A 16315-nucleotide genomic window follows, 5' to 3' on the forward strand; every position below is an offset into this window, starting at 1 on the left:
AGTATAAATATTTTTACACATCCTTAGGATTTGTTTCCCTCTCACCTCAGTGTATTCTCCTTTCTCTTTTTTTCCATTATTTTAAATAGTCAAAATATAACTGAACCACTCCCATACCCCTGTCTAATTAGACTCCCTATAACCCCTGATGATGATAGGGTTCAGAGGGGGCACATGGGTCATCTCCCTATAGTAGAATGTAATTAGTTTATCCTTGTTTATTCCTTTACCAATTTTTAATTTGTTTTTACCTTTTTATGTTTCTCTTAACTCCTTTGTTTGAACTTCAAAGTTTCTACACAACTCTGGTCTTTTTATCAGGAATATTGAAAATTCACTTTCATTAAAGGTAAATTTTTTTTTCCCTGCAGGATTTATACTCATTTTACTAGGCAAATTATTCTTGATGGTAAAGCTATATATCCTTTACCTTCAGGCAATGAATAGAGCTATAAGCCTGGAGAGTCAAGAAGACTTTGGTTCAAATCCGGTCTTAAATACTTACTAGCTCAGTGGACCTTGGAAAATCACTGCAATTACTTTAGTTTCCACAACTGAACTAATTATGTTACATAAATGTATTGGAATTTTATTGTACCATAAGAAACAGGGATAGTTTGAAACATTGAAAACAGGGATGAAGAAACAGGTGAAACAAGTGAAAGCTATGGTTTCAGAGAAATCTGGAAAGACTTGGACAAGCTGTTACAGTGAAGGGATCAGTCCCAGGAGACTAATTTATACAATAACAACAATATTATGAAGAAAAACAGCTTTGAAAGACTTAAAAACTCTGATCAGTATAATGACCAACCATGTCTTCAAAAAACTTATAAAGAAACTTGTTACCTACCTTCTATCATAGAGCAGTTGGATACAATATTGTTACAAGGGAATCACGTTAAAAGACTGATATATATTAATTTAAGGTCGCCAAGGAATTCAGCTATGTAATTCCTAAATGAAAACTCAAGTCAGCAGTAAATCTTTTATGGAGTTTAATTACAATAGGAGTAAGAAAGGAATTAGAGATAGAGAGAGAGAAAAAGGGAGAGAAGGGAATAGGGCTTAAATACCCCTTCTGTTTAGGCTGGGCCAAAAGGTCCAAGCCCTTAGATAGCTGGGGCAAAGAAAAGAGATCAGTCCCTATAACTCATGTGACCAAAATGGAGAAACAGTCTCAGAGGCCCCCACCTTCAGCTTCCTTCAGAGCAAGCTTCTCAGAGCACACCGCAACCACTCCGGCCAACTCCTCAACCACCCCGAGTCTTCAGACCCCCCTGATCTTTAAGGAAACCCTCCAAGTTGCCTCCCCTCAGTTCTCACATCTACCAATCACTCTCCATCAATTTCCCTGTGCCAATGGAGGCTCTAGCTTAACCCAGGACCGCCCAGAGGTCTTCTGGCTTTGCACATGTCTGTTGAAGGTCATATTTTCAAATAATTAAATCTTTGCTCCTTTGCTACAGCCCTTTCTAAATCCTGTTAACCTGAGTAGGGTAGAGATTGGAATAATTAGATTTTGATCTAGGCTGCAGCCCTTACTCAATCCTGTTAGGACTGAATAGGGTGGAGATTGATTCCAAGTATCTCCATTGTATCAATTCTAAAATCAATCATGACTCAAAGAAATTCCTGTTCTATGCTTAAGCATAGGTCAAAGTCCTTTCCATTGTTCAGCAAAAGGTTTCTGTCCTAAAGTAATCTTAAGAAGGGAAAGAGAAGGAACCTCCCATGCCAATGGGATTCACATTCCAATAGTCAAGACCCACTATCAATAGGAAATTTTTCAAGTATGAAATTTCCCAATGGTGAAATTTCCAACATTTATAAGTCTAAGAAATTTTGAGGTTTACAATATGCTGAATGAAACACATTTTTAGACATGTCCAGTAGGGGAAGTGTTGTGGGTTTTTTGCATATTTGTTACAAAAGTTTTTTTTTTTTTAGTGGAATGGAAGAGAAAGAAAAATCAATGATAGTTTTTTTTTAATTGGGAAAAATAATGAAAGTAGGTTTTTATGATCTCGTAAGATTTTTTTTAGCTCTTAATCTATGATTAACCACTTGGTGTGAGCAAGTTCTGTTTAGTACTGACTAAAAATTTCTACTTACCTTAAACAAGACTATGAACTCCAGATTCTGTTGTCTCATATCTTTTACATTAAGCCATCATTTCTTTGAGGGGACAACTGGAGTTTATCAAAGAAATGATGGCTTAATGTATATGCACCATTATATTCTGAGACCCTGTTTATTTTTTGGAAAATGTAATTTTTATATTTAGGATAACTTCAGGAAGGCATCTTTAAGCAGAAGCTTTTGGGGAGGTAGTATTATATAGTAGATAGAGGGATAGACTTGAAATCAGTAAGTCCTGGAAACTTTTATGACCCTGGGCAACTAGTTCTTAGTTTCTTCATTTATAAAAATTATGAGGTTGAATTTGATCTTAGAAGTTGTTTCTAGGTCCAAATTTGTGAACCTATAAGCCCCTTGAAACTGAAGGGAAAAGATTATATGCCTCAGTTCATTTAAAATAGACTTTGGGCAAGTCACAACCCCCATTTCTTAGCCTTTACTGCTCTTCTGTCTTGGAACCAACATATAGTATTAATTCTAAGAAGGAAGAGAAGGGTTTGGGTTTGGGTTTTTGAAGACAAAAAGGAAAGGTGAGATTGGTTGGCCTTTGTTAGATATATAAACTCATACTGAACTTAAAGCTAAATATTTCCATATGATAATTTAAAATTTTTTTCTTTAAAATCTTTATCTTTTATCTTAGAGTCAATACTGTGTGTGGGTTCCAAGGAAGAAGAGTAATAAAGGCTAGGCAATGGGGGAGGGGAGGGGGTTAAGTCTGAGGCCAGATTTGAACCTAGGACCTCCCATCTCTACGCCTGGCTCTCACCATACACATTTAAATTTAAGTGACAGCTCCATGTTTACATTATACAAGGAAAAAGTAAAACTAATCTTTTCAAAGTTACATTTTTGTTATTTTGTTTCAACTGAATCTTAAGAAATCAAGAGTTATAGTTTCAGTTAAGACAACAATAAAAATAGATACTATGAAAAGACATATAGGGAAATTGAATTATGCTTAAAGACACTGTGTAATGAAATAATATTAACATGTGTACTTAGGTACTTTTTAAAAAAGGCTAATTTAAATGTAAAAAGAGTTAATGATTACTGATAATTGTAGGTGCATCTTTCAGAACTTGATAGATTCAAGAAAAGAAATGTTTAAAAAGAAAAACAAAACAAAAATCTTAGGTATTTGAACCAAATGTTGGAGAAACTATTTGACAGAACTGTCCATTCTAAGACAAATTCTACTCTGTTGCTTCTTTGAGATGCTGATAGAGAGGCATGTAGAGCAATATTATATTGTAAGGTGACTAAAAAAAAAATAGCCCTGCTTTCTCTGAAGCTAGATGAAGAATTTGACTTATTATCCAGGCAGCAAGAGCTGAAAAGCATTCTATTTCTACCTGTTCACTATCTTTTAAATTGTATATTTTATTTCTCTTTCTATGTAACTACTAATGTTGTATAACCATAAACGTAGTTTTAATAATACTAATTCAGATAATTTCCCTTTTTAAAAAATAATTAAATATAAATAAACTTAAAATTAAATAGCAATATTTTACAGATGTCTGTTACAGACTGATTCATGTCTCCTTAGAACTAATAACATTATTAGTTAATAAAAATAATCAATAGCAACTTTATAGTCATAGTTAACCTCATTATAGCACTTAAAAGTCAGTTTTTTGGAATTCAGACTGCTTCTTCCCATAGAAACAATGTTATGAAATGATCTAGTAGTATCCTAAGTGAGCAGTGGAGATAGCCCTAGATCTTCTCCCTGAGTATCCTGAATTGGTGAAATATTGGCCATTTTTCTGATTAAAGGGGATAAGAGTTATTTCCTCCCATCAAGGAGTTGGCCATAAATTAGGAAATGCCTAAATGACATTTTAGGGTGATATTGAATATCCTAAATAAAATGTGCAAGATAATGAATTCACAGGTCAGTCAAAATCCTTGTTTACATTTCTATCAGTATTGCATTAACATAATATAATCTCCTTAACCCATTATGGTTGTGACATAAAATAGTGTGGTTAATTAAATGTTCTTATTGCTAAATAGTTAATCATGGTATAGTGATCCTAGATTCTTGAAGACTATTCTACCAGAGTGCTAACTCTGGGAGATGCTATCTAATCAGAAGATCAGCCTAATTAGTTTGGCATAGCATAACACCAAAAGATTGAGTATTAGGTCATAATTTTTGGGGGGACCACAACAACTCATAAAGATAGACTTTTTTTTAAAAACCCTTACCTTCCGTCTTGGAGTCAATACTGTGTATTGGCTCCAAGGCAGAAGAGTGGTAAGGGCTAGGCAATGGGGGTTAAGTGACTTGCCCAGGGTCACACAGCTGGGAAGTGTCTGAGGTCAGATTTGAACCTAGGACCTCCCATCTCTAGGCCTGGCTCTCAATCCACTAAGCTACCCAGCTGCCCCCTTGAAGATAGACTTTTAAAATATAATGAAATTGCAATTTATATTTGGTAAAAAGAATATGATGAAATCACAGATCCTTAAAAAGGAAGTGTCATGTCTCACCTTCATAGGTTAAAATTTTCCAAATAATTTACCTTTATTGAATAAAATTAAATTTATTTCAATTTTAGAATCCATTATATGATACATAGAAGCATTCAGATTAGATAGAGAATTGGATTGAGTCAAAAAGACCAGAGTTCTGTTTCTGCTTCTGAGACTCTGTGGAAAATCATTTTAATTACTGAGCACCTCAGGCAATAAAGTATCATTGAATTTTATACCATTGAATTTACACAATTGTGCAGAAATACTTATGTATTTTCCAATTTCACTAATGTAGTTTGCTTCTAATGGAGCACTTTACTGATTCAGAATGGTAATTACCAACTCTACAGCTGTGAGTTACAGTGAGAAATTTAAAAAGCCTACCTTGTGAGCCGTGAATCTAAAGCCAGCTCTTTATGCACTATACAACACTGCCTCACTTCATATATTATACTGCATTCTAATTATTTGAAATTTTCTAATATTTATAACATAGTATACAAATACTGAAACTATACACTAAAGTTAGTGACTTTTTATTTGATTAGCAAGGCATCCCAGGATGTTGTAATGAAGTTTCAGGGCATCCTACAATAAACACAACAATATTGAACTGAAGTGTAGCCACTTAACCTTTTAAAAAACAATAGAATAGGGGCCAGCTGGGTAGCTCAGTGGATTGAAAGCCAGGTCTAGATATGGGAGGTCCTAGGTTCAAATGTGACCTCATACACTTCCCAGCTGTGTGACTCTGGGCAAGTCACTTGACACCCCCCCCCCCCCCCCCCCCCATTGCCTAGCCCTTACTACTCTTCTGTCTTGGAACCAATACACAGTATTGATTCCAAGATGGAAGATAAGGATTAAAAAACACAAAACAAAAAACAACAGAATACATAGAAATATGGAGCCAAGATAGCGAAGCCCTGCTGTTTTACCATGTAAGCTGTTATTTAGAAGAGGCCTATATGCAACAAGTTCATAGGTTTACAGTATTATAGTTGTAGAACATTATAGGTAACTCATAAGACATCAGTGCTGAGCATTGTTCTGATGCTGTTTGAGAGAGAGAGAGAGAGAGAGAGAGAGAGAGTGTGTTTTATATACTATTCATAAAGTTTTTTCTCTGTAAGATAAGGTACTTTAAGACTTTCATATATACCCACACTCTGGGAAAAGAAGGAAGTACCAAATCCTGTGTCTAGAGCGTGTATTCTATTCATTATAAAGGATGGGAATAGAATTTGTTATGAAAGGACCAAAATATCAGAAACACTTGCCTGCAATTAGTCTATCAAAACTGTGCCAATTTTAATAGATCTTTGAATATTAAATTCTATGAGGGCAAAGGCAATATATAATGTGTATTCTTTATACATTTGTTGGATTAATGAGTTCACCTTATGTAAAATTAGCCATAAAATATTTTTAGTGATAAAAATTAACTGATCTTTATTTTAAAAATAATATTTGAGCTAAATAGAAAGTATCTGGAACAAATTCAAGTATAATGCCAATACAAATACAGGGTTTAGATTTAGTTTTGATTGGTTTAATTTCAATTTTTTTTTTTTTGGTCTGTCTCCCTAACTTTAAAAAATGTTTTAATACTAGTTTGTTAATTGGTCCTAATATTCCCAATGAAGATTTTGTATTACTTGTTTATTTTATTTAGCTAGTACCTTAAATACAATTTTGTTAATTTATCTAAATTCATTGTATGTAAAATAAAAGTATCTTGTATTTTGTCCAATTATAGGAAGCAGTTTGGTTCCTTTCCAATATAACAGCAGGAAACCAGCAACAAGTACAAGCTGTAATAGATGCTGGATTAATCCCTATGATCATACACCAGCTGGCTAAGGTTGGTTATATTATAAGTTTGACTAAAGTATCTGACACAGACTTCCTGGGGGGGAAATCAAAGAATATATTGGGAAATGCAGACAATATAAAAACAAAAGATATCAATAACAATTTTAAAAGAAAATTTCTGATATGATGTAATTATAGTTCTTGGTCAATAATGACTAAATTTTAAGTTTTATTTATTTATTTAATTCTTAGGGGGACTTTGGGACCCAAAAAGAAGCTGCTTGGGCAATCAGCAACTTGACGATAAGTGGGAGAAAAGATCAGGTAACTAGTGACTGTGTGAAGTAATTATTAAATTATTTTAAGTTACTTACGGAGTACAAATACATTTTTTTATTTGTTTACAAAATTATTCAATTTTTTTATTCAGTAGGTAATTCCTTGAGCTCATTGGGGAAAAAAGATTTGCTGTGTATTTAAAAAATAGCAAATATTTCCTTTTCGTTTTAGGTTGAATACCTTGTACAGAAGAATGTAATACCACCATTCTGTAACTTACTGTCAGTAAAAGATTCTCAGGTGGTTCAGGTGGTTCTAGATGGTCTGAAAAACATTCTGATAATGGCTGGTGATGAAGCTAGCACAATAGCTGAAATTATAGAAGAATGTGGAGGTAAGACTTGGTTTATTTAAAGTCAGATAATTTTTGGTACTATTCTGTAAACTCTTGGGGGGAAAATTAATGATGTGCACTCACCTAGAACCTATTTTTTTCTCTGAAATAGGTCTTTTAATAGTTCTTTGCCTAAACCTAATAACCCAAGCCTTAGGGAATAGGCTTTATTTCAATAGATGACTTATATTTTTAAAAAAAAAAAAGAGCTTGTAAAGGACCCTAAATTCATTTTCATTAAATTTAAGAATCAATACTGTTGCTAAAAGGAATACTTTCTCAGACCTCTTCCCCTGCTCTAACCTCTCTTTATTCTCTCTCCAATTTCAGCCCAGTAATTGGGTTGAATTTCAGCTTTATACTGTCCTTTGCTCTTGAATTCCTTGTCCTTCTTTCCTGTTGGTATTTGTCAAGTTCTTGCTAAAGTTCTGGACTACTAACAAACACCTGAACACAACCATGCTAACTGGGCACTGTAAACACATATTATCCAACTCACTTGGTTGACTACAGCCATCCTTTTATTCCCCACAAATTATTTCCCCATCTGACTCCCTGCAAAAGTTATTTTAAACCATCTCTCATCTTAAACCACCTGTATCTCCACTTCTCCCTTGAAATCCTTGTCTTTTCTTTATTAAGAAAAATCTTAACTAGAATCTACCATCTCCTCAAGCTACTGCCCTATATTAGTCCTCCTATTTTCAGCAAAACTTGTTGAAAAAGAAATCTGCTCACGTTTCCATGGCCTCTCTTCTACTCTTTAGCTCTTTGCAATCTGACTGACCTTGCTTCAACTGAAATTTTTCCCTCCAAAGTTACCAGCATTCTCAAAATGGCCCAATTTGTTCTTAATCCTTTTAGGGTTTATCTCCTACACATGATACAGTTAACCACTCTTCCCTCCTGAATATTCTTTCTGGGTTTTTATGGTACTGTTCTATGTTGGTTCTCTTTCTTAGTCTTTTTTTCCCCTGGCTTATCCATATACCTAGCCGTCAGGGTCCTCCACGGTCCAAGGTTATGTCCTAAGCCCCTCAGCTTCAGTCCTACCTCACCACTTGCATGTTGGACATTTTAGGCTGGATATTTTGGAGACACCACAGACTGAACATGTTTAAAATTGAACACATTATCTTTCCCCTTAAACCTTCCCCTCTTCTAAACTTCCCTATTTCTGACAAGAACACCATTATCTATTCAGAACATTGGTATTATCCTGTGAGCCTCATCCTCTCTCATTCCACATATCCAATCACATGCTAAATTTTGTCATTTCTATCTTCACATTTCTCCCATCTGACCATTTCTTTCTATTCATACAACTACCACAGTAGTTCAGACTCTCATCACCTCTTGCCTAACAAAATGCAGTAGCTCCTAATTGATCTTCCTTTCTCTCCACAGTAGATCTTACACACTAATGCTAAAGTCACCTTCCTTAAATTAAGAGCTAATTTGTGACTCCCTTCAGTGACTTTCTTTTGCCTTTAGGATAAAATATAAACTCCTCTTACACTTTTAAGCCCCTGCATAATATGGCCCCAACCTGTCTTTCAAGTAAATTAATCATAATTTACTTGATCATAATTTACATAATCAAATAAATCAAGTAATATTTATATTACTCTCCCTTCTGCATTCCTGCTAAAGTGACTGTTCCTCATATCTAACACTTCACCTCCCTTTTTTTGCATTGGCTATCCCACATACCTGCAATGTATTTCCACTCTTTGAAGCAGTCATTTTCTGACACATCATTATCTTTTAGGTACGTGTTTTATTTCTTTATTTCTGTTTATAGAGTCCCTCTCTTCCTTTAAGATTCAAGGTTTTTTATAATAACTTTTGTACTCCCAACTCCTTCCCAAACTTGCTTTTGTTTAACTTCTGTCTCTTTCTCTCCCTTTCTCTCTCTATCTGTCTTTTCATTCTCTATCTCTCTCCTTTCCTCCTCTTTTTTTACTTTCCCTCTCCTACACCTCTACCTCTCTCTTCTTCCCTCCCTCCCTCCCATCTTTCTCCTGGTTGTTTTCCCCTTTTACAAAATATACTCCTTATATTAGGGGTTGTTTTATTCTTTGGATTTTTATTCTTAGCACTCAGCCCAATGCCTAACACATCATAAATATTTAATAAATATTTTGGGATTGGTTGCTTGATTTTTAGATGATTTTAAGGTGTTGTGTGTTGTTTTGTTTGTTTTTTAATGAAAAGAAGCACTTGAGAAGCTTACAACTCTCCATAGGAGAACAAAACATTAAATTTTACTCTTATATTTATTAAGTGCTTCTAGATTACAGACTCTGTGCTACGTGCTCTGGGAGGTACATAGTTTAGAAATTACACTGTCCCTATAGTCATAGAGCTCACAGACTGGCAGAGCAATAAGGCATCTTCATTGTACTATATAACATGTTAGTGCATAATGTCCAAAGAGGGAGAATGATTCATAATAGAGTACAAGCAGAGCCAAGTATTATCCTCCCTTTTTAGATAAGAAAATATGAAACTAAAGGTTACCAAATTGTCCACAATCTCATAACTAATCATTCCCAGTTATAATTAAGTCTAGGTTTGTAGCAAACCAGTGAGATTTCCAAATATAACATTTGTTGCTTCTAGGAGGTCAATGAAGGCTTTTGGGGGATGGGGGGGAAACATCAATTGAACTTTCTGGAGTTCATTGGGATGAAACGAGTATATCAGGATGCCACAAGCAAAGACACAGGGAGGGAGAATGCTGTATTGTAAAGATAGAGGATTGTCCACTTGGCTAGAATGTAAAGCAGATGATAAAAAGTATGAAATAAAGATGGAAAGGAAGAGTGTCAGATTTGAATGACCTTGAACATAAGCCAAACTTTTTGATAATAAAGACCCATTTAAGGCTTTGAGCAGAAGAGTCATATGTGACAACCAGATCTATGCACATACCCAAAAGATAATGATATGTGTCAGAAAAATGCTGCTTCAAAGAGTGGCTTCCTATGCACTACAGGATTAAATACAAAATCCTTATTGTCATTCAGAGCTCTTTATGACCTTGTCTCCTCTTACCTTTCCAATCATCTTATATCTTATTCCTCACCATGTATACTCTTAGATCCACTGACTTCTTGGCTGTTCCTAAAATAAAACACTTCATCTCAGCTCCAGGCATTTTCTCTGGCTGTCCCCCATGCTTGGAACTCTCTCCCTCATCATGTCCAATTACTGACTTCCTTTGAGTCCTAACTAAAATCTGATGTATACAGGAAGAAGCCTTTTGCCACCCTTTTTAATTCTCATGCTTTCCCTCTCACTCACTTTATATTTATCCTATATCTAGTTTGCTTTGTACATACTTGTTTGCCTGTTGGCTTCTTAAATTCATTTCTTGAGGGCAGGAACTGTCTCGCTCTTTTTGTATCTCCATGGCTTTTCACAGTATCTGATACATAATAAGTGTTTGTTGACTAAGTGTCTGATAAAAGAATTTAAAAATTTGAATAGGTGACACATTAAGTCCAAGGCTGGAAAGATGGAAAAGATAGCAGTAGGGGAAGATGGGCAAGAATTAGCATCTGAGGCAGGGAAATGAAATGACATCTCTACCATGCCAAGGCAGGAAAGAATAAAGGAACATTAGCAGTCTGGTATGTGAAAGAAGATTGCTGGAAACAAGGCATGGAAGGTAGGTTCCAGTCTAGCTTCTCAGATTGTATAAGGTCTTAAATGCCAGACTAAAGGTATATTTTTTCTTAAAGACAACTGATTAGCATTTTGATCAAGGGAATAATATATATTTTTGAACAATTACCAGGGACAGCTCGATGGCTCAGTGGATTGAGAGCCAGGCCTAGAGATGGAAGGTTCTGGGTTCATCTGGCCTCAGGCACTTCCTACCTGTGTGATCCTGGCCAAGTCATTTAACCCCAATTTCCTACCACTATTCTGTCTTAGAACCAATACCCAGTATTGATTCTAAGGCAGAAGATAAAGGTTTTTTAAAAAATAAAAATTACTTTTTTAAGAACGGACTTTTAAATAGAGTAGATAAAAAAAAAGATTATATCATCAGGAATGGGGGAATTAGGAAGAATATGGATAGGTTTTGGAGAGGAGAGTCACATTTTAACTTGTTGAAATGGGATAGCATTTAATCCCTCCTCATAAGACCTATGAAACTTTTCAGCCTTTGAGTCATGTGAAATTTCAATTTTATCTCATCCACTTTTGCCAAATTGTCGTTTCTGTCTTCTGTGTTACAAGTTCATACTATTTATTTTATTTATTGTCATTCACTAAAGGAAATAGACTGGTTCCTCCCATAAACCGACATTTCCAGTATAATGGAACTAATAGGACAATTGAAGGAAAGACTTTTGAGTTTATTGAATTTGATATTTATACAATAACATTATTGAACCTCAACCAATTACTTTTTAAAGGCCCTGGGGGTTCCTAGCACAGTGCAGTAGAAGGATTCTGTATTTTGAGGACCTCCCTAAGTTCATATTCTGGTACTGACCATTGGCAAGTCTCTCAAAATACTTGGGATACTTTATCTGCAAAATGAGAAATGGACTACATGACTTCTGAGGTCCTTTCCAGATCTAAATCTTTGATCCTATGAAATTTGTAGGGCTTTTAGAGAAACCAGCCTTCCCCCTAGAAGTCCTTTTTAATACTTACTTTAGTTTTTCCATTTTTAAAAGGTTTATTGTTGCCTTCTGTTTTTTACACTTAGTAATTTTTCCCTAACCATCTTCCCACCATCACATTCTTTTAGTGAAAGAAAAAACATTTGAGCAAGGAAATTGACTTGAGCATCTAAATCCAACAGTGAACGCTGCTCTCTACATCTGTAGTCCCCACCTCCTTACTGAGAGGAAGAGGGTGTTTCCTTCAGTACCATGATTGTTCACTACAGTTCCTAAGAATTCAATTGCTTTAAAAAAAAAATTATCATTATTCATACCCTCTTGGTTCATTCTTAAATGCTGCATCACTTTACATGTTTTTCTGGATTCCTTATCTCTAGTTGTCTTTTTTGACAGACCACTATTTCATTATGTTCATATACCATGTTTAGCCAATATGTATCCATTACATATTTATATAATATATATGTGTGTGTGTGTGTTCATATAGTGTTGTAGAATGTGTTATAGTGTATATAGATTATAAAAACCTTGCTATTGAGCCCTTTACCTGATAGTAGCATCTGTGAATCAAAGGGAATGTTTTTCATAATTCTGAATTGATTACACAATAAGTGAGTCAGTCAGTTACATCTGTATTTAATTAATTTGCCAGTTTTCACATAATATCTTCAGAATTGACTATTGCCAGTTTTTCTTGACCATCATTATCAATTTGATAGGTATAAGGTAAAAGCTTGGAAATGTTTTAATTAAGATATCTTATTTTATGATTTCGAACACTTGTTCATGTGGTTATTGATCTTACTGATTTCATTTTAATAGGTTTGGAAAAAATTGAAGCATTACAACAACATGAAAATGAAGATATTTATAAATTAGCATTTGAGATCATAGATCAGTATTTCTCTGGTGATGATGTAAGTACAATAATGATGTGTGTAAATGCAGGTTGAAGCTTACCTTATGAATTTACCAAAACTTCCAATTTATATATTTATGATTTCTTTTATATAAAAGGCATTTTTCTAGCTATTTAGAAAACCTGAATAAAAATATTTTTCCATTAGACAAGCTCTGCATAATTTTTCCCTTCCTAAAGACATCTTATATGTCATTCTAAAAAGTTGTTTATAATACTTCTTGTTTGCTTTCGTATCAGTTAATTAGAAATAAATGACAAACGTACATTTATCAATTATGATAGACAAATGAAATTCAATACTAATACCTTACTTAAAAGGGAGTCAGTTTTAAATGCCTTAATTCTCTTCAATAATACTCAATTTGGGCATTTCAGCTAACATAATTAAACTATACCAAATTGCTATTAAATTGGATACAGTATTATTTTCCAGGAAACTGTTTTAAAATTATCTATATTTTTCTTAATGAAATGACTACGAAGTCACTTAGACAGTTTTTGTGCAATAGAAAACAAAGCAGTAAGGCTTTTAAGCCAACTTCTCACAAATGTATTATTATATCTGCATAAGACAAGAATCTAGCATTAATCACATTTTAATATTAAATGGATTTGCTTGTGCTCTTTGTAGATTGATGAAGATCCTAGCCTCATTCCTGAAGCAACGCAAGGAGGTACTTACAATTTTGACCCAACGGCCAACCTTCAAACAAAAGAATTTAATTTTTAAGTTCCCTAGAGGGCAGCTTCTCTCCCCCATCAACCTGAAGTACCACCAGATGGCTACCAAATGACAAAAACAAACAACATCAAAAGGCTCCCAAACACACACGCCTCTCTTCGTTTTGATGCTTTTAAAGCAAGCCGTGTATCGGTCACTTTGCAGTTGCCAAAAGTCACTCTCACATGGACTATAAATGCATATGCATGATTTCCTAAACTGTTTTAGAGTTTTCAACAACCCCAACTCTCCTATTTTCTCCTTCTTTTTCCTGGTGCCACGTGCTGACAGCGCAGCCTGCAGATTTGTTAGAGAGATTTCATAGCAGCGGCACGTCGGCTTTCCACAGAGCATTTCTTTGGAAAATGGTGCACTGTGGATCAAGACACTTGGGTATGATGCGTGCGTACATTCTGGAAGACTTTACAGGGGCACAGTCCAACCTGGGCCTCCATCACTGTCCTCCACAAACATATTTTCATATACTTTATGTGGAAGAATAGATTTTAAAATGTGAGCCAAATGATTTTCATTGGTGAAACTGAAAAAAAAAAGTAACTTTAAAAAAATGAAACAAAAAAGAAAACTTGGTTATTGATTAAACAATTAAGTTAAAAAACAAACTGTACTTCATCTATCAGTAATTGATGTGTTCATTACCTGCCTCAGAAGCCAGGGTTGGAGAAAGAGCTCTAGATTTGGACCGGTGACGCTTTTGCCATTATCCCTAACTGAGAACAGCGAGCCCTGTTTGGCCACTCACTTCAGCCTGTGTGTTCCTGCTGTTTTGAAGTAATCAAATGCTGTGCATGGTATTTTACCTGAGCTGCAACCTGTCCTGGACTTGGACTTCTGTTTAAGCTGAAAGCAAGATCCCCAACTGGGGAGGGAAAAAGAAGTCTGAAACAAAAGACTCCTTGATCATAAGAGTCTTGCTTTCACCTTGCAGTCGTCAGTATGTTTTGTTTTAAATTAATAATTGAATCTGGTTGATTTATATTGGGTTTAAACTGTGGAGCTTTCATGTTTACTGTAATTTAGTCTTAAACTATTTTTTACTTAGTGACCAGTGCTTTTGATAATGTGGTTGGCAACAAACCAGCAACTATTTAGAATTGTCATAAAAGCTTCATTTTTTGAGTACCAGAAAAGCTTAATTCTGAACCTACTCTAAAACCATATTCCCTTGTTTAAAAAGATACCGACAAGTATGTGTAAGGCTGTATAGAAGAAGCTGCCATTATTCAGCATAAATCTGATTTGCAGTGATCTTTAAGTAGTTCTGCATAATCTGGTGGTATTATGTGAAGTCATTGCTTTTGGTAAAATTGTCTAACCCAGTTATCTACAAAAGGATATGGTATTACTGGAGTGGGAATGAACAATTTGAAACTCTGTAAGCTATCACAAAAATGGATTTGTTGCCATTGTTTACTGGGTGTGATTTCCCAATGCATTGATGTGAAGGGATAGAAAAATCTAACTAATTTAGTGATTGGATGTGGGGTGTATTTACTGTGATGAAGACAAGGACAGATGCCATCAGAGCTTTGTGGATCAGCTGGTTTTTTTTCACTGATGAACAACACATAGCAGGTGTGCATTCATTAAAACTATATATCTGCCAAGGTGGAGCCACTTTAAAGAGTGAGTTTTGTCTTGTATCTTACATGGATACAAGCGTATGTTTAAACTGCAAGATTTTTACTTGCTAGAGAATCTGTTTTAATATAGTGGTTTGGCCTCTGATTATTTATAGGTTTTATAAATTTTAGAATCAATTTCTCTTTAAGGTGGCTCAGATTTTTCAACTCTTGTGCACATAAAATTGAGTTGAAGTTCATTGTGCCTTTTTTTTCTTTCCCCAAAAGTTGAGTTTAAAAAGCTTCATATGGTAACTGCATCCTATTCACACAAAATCTAAAATCTTAAAACTGTGTGGTGTTCACTAAAAGTAGATATAACAAAGTCAAAGCAATTTAAGGTCACAAACTGGTGAAATTGAGAAGTCCAAATCCACCAGATTACTATGGTGAATTAAAATTTTTCCCCCTTCCATCTTGATTTCTGATGACCCTGCCACATATACTGACAGTTACCCTGTTGATTTTGCACACATTGATATTACAGTGAGATTAAAATGAACATTTTTCCCACTACTGTGAAGATTCCAGTTTTTTCTTGCACTGAAAGTGCAGATAACATCCAAGTGAACATTAGAGAGCCAGGTAAAGCAGATAGATCTGTGCATTTACTTGACTCTCTTTGATGTGACCTTATCAGTTTTGGATTGAAATTGCACCATTTCATAGTTAAAGGAAACAGAATATATTGCTGCACTTTTAAGTTTTCAGAACAGTGTTTAAGAATTGCATTGTTTTTATTTTTTTTTAAACTATCAGTTAAAATAGACTAAAACGTTCTTTCAAAAGAGGCATCTAAATGTGTTCCTAATTTTGTATATGGGCTTAGGTTTTTGTAACCAATAAAAAGCTGCTATCAAATACTACAAAACATGCACAACTTATTTTGAAATTGCTTAGGTTTCTCAAATAGCTTTATTTTTCTTTTTGTCTGACCATATTGTAAAAGATAGATTTCTTTATAAATGTCCAGAAGGCCAAAGCAATGATTCCCAAGTATTTTGGATCTCAAATGTTTTCATCGTTTAATTTTATGACATATCTTCCATCCTCTTCCCCTGAAGACAGGGTTTCAAAATGAGAAAATTTTTAAATGCTCTGATTACAAGGTAAGGCAACAAAGTAGTCTCAGGTACTATTTGAGGATGGAATTTTATATTTATAACTATTAAATGATCTTTTACTAGAGAAGATAGTGCAGTAATGACTTTCATAACAACTGCAACAAAATACTAGACTTTTTAAATAGATGATCCTAAGTCC

General features: G+C 34.6%; 1 protein-coding gene across 4 annotated transcripts in view; it reads left to right on the top strand.

Annotated features, from left to right (window-relative positions):
- The window catches only part of KPNA3 (karyopherin subunit alpha 3), a 99922-nt gene extending 83999 nt beyond the window's left edge, over positions 1-15923 (top strand). For all 4 annotated transcript variants that reach the window (XM_001368624.4, XM_056794833.1, XM_056794835.1 and 1 more), the window contains 5 exons: positions 6389-6493; positions 6697-6768; positions 6955-7117; positions 12589-12683; positions 13320-15923. In XM_001368624.4, coding sequence (XP_001368661.1) covers positions 6389-6493; positions 6697-6768; positions 6955-7117; positions 12589-12683; positions 13320-13418 — 534 coding nt within the window. In that variant the 3' untranslated portion in view covers positions 13419-15923. The remainder of the gene's footprint in view (positions 1-6388; positions 6494-6696; positions 6769-6954; positions 7118-12588; positions 12684-13319) is intronic.
- Positions 15924-16315: the final 392 nt, after the last annotated feature.

This window comes from Monodelphis domestica, chromosome 4 (assembly GCF_027887165.1).
Source record: "Monodelphis domestica isolate mMonDom1 chromosome 4, mMonDom1.pri, whole genome shotgun sequence".
Classification (NCBI taxonomy): domain Eukaryota; kingdom Metazoa; phylum Chordata; class Mammalia; order Didelphimorphia; family Didelphidae; genus Monodelphis; species Monodelphis domestica.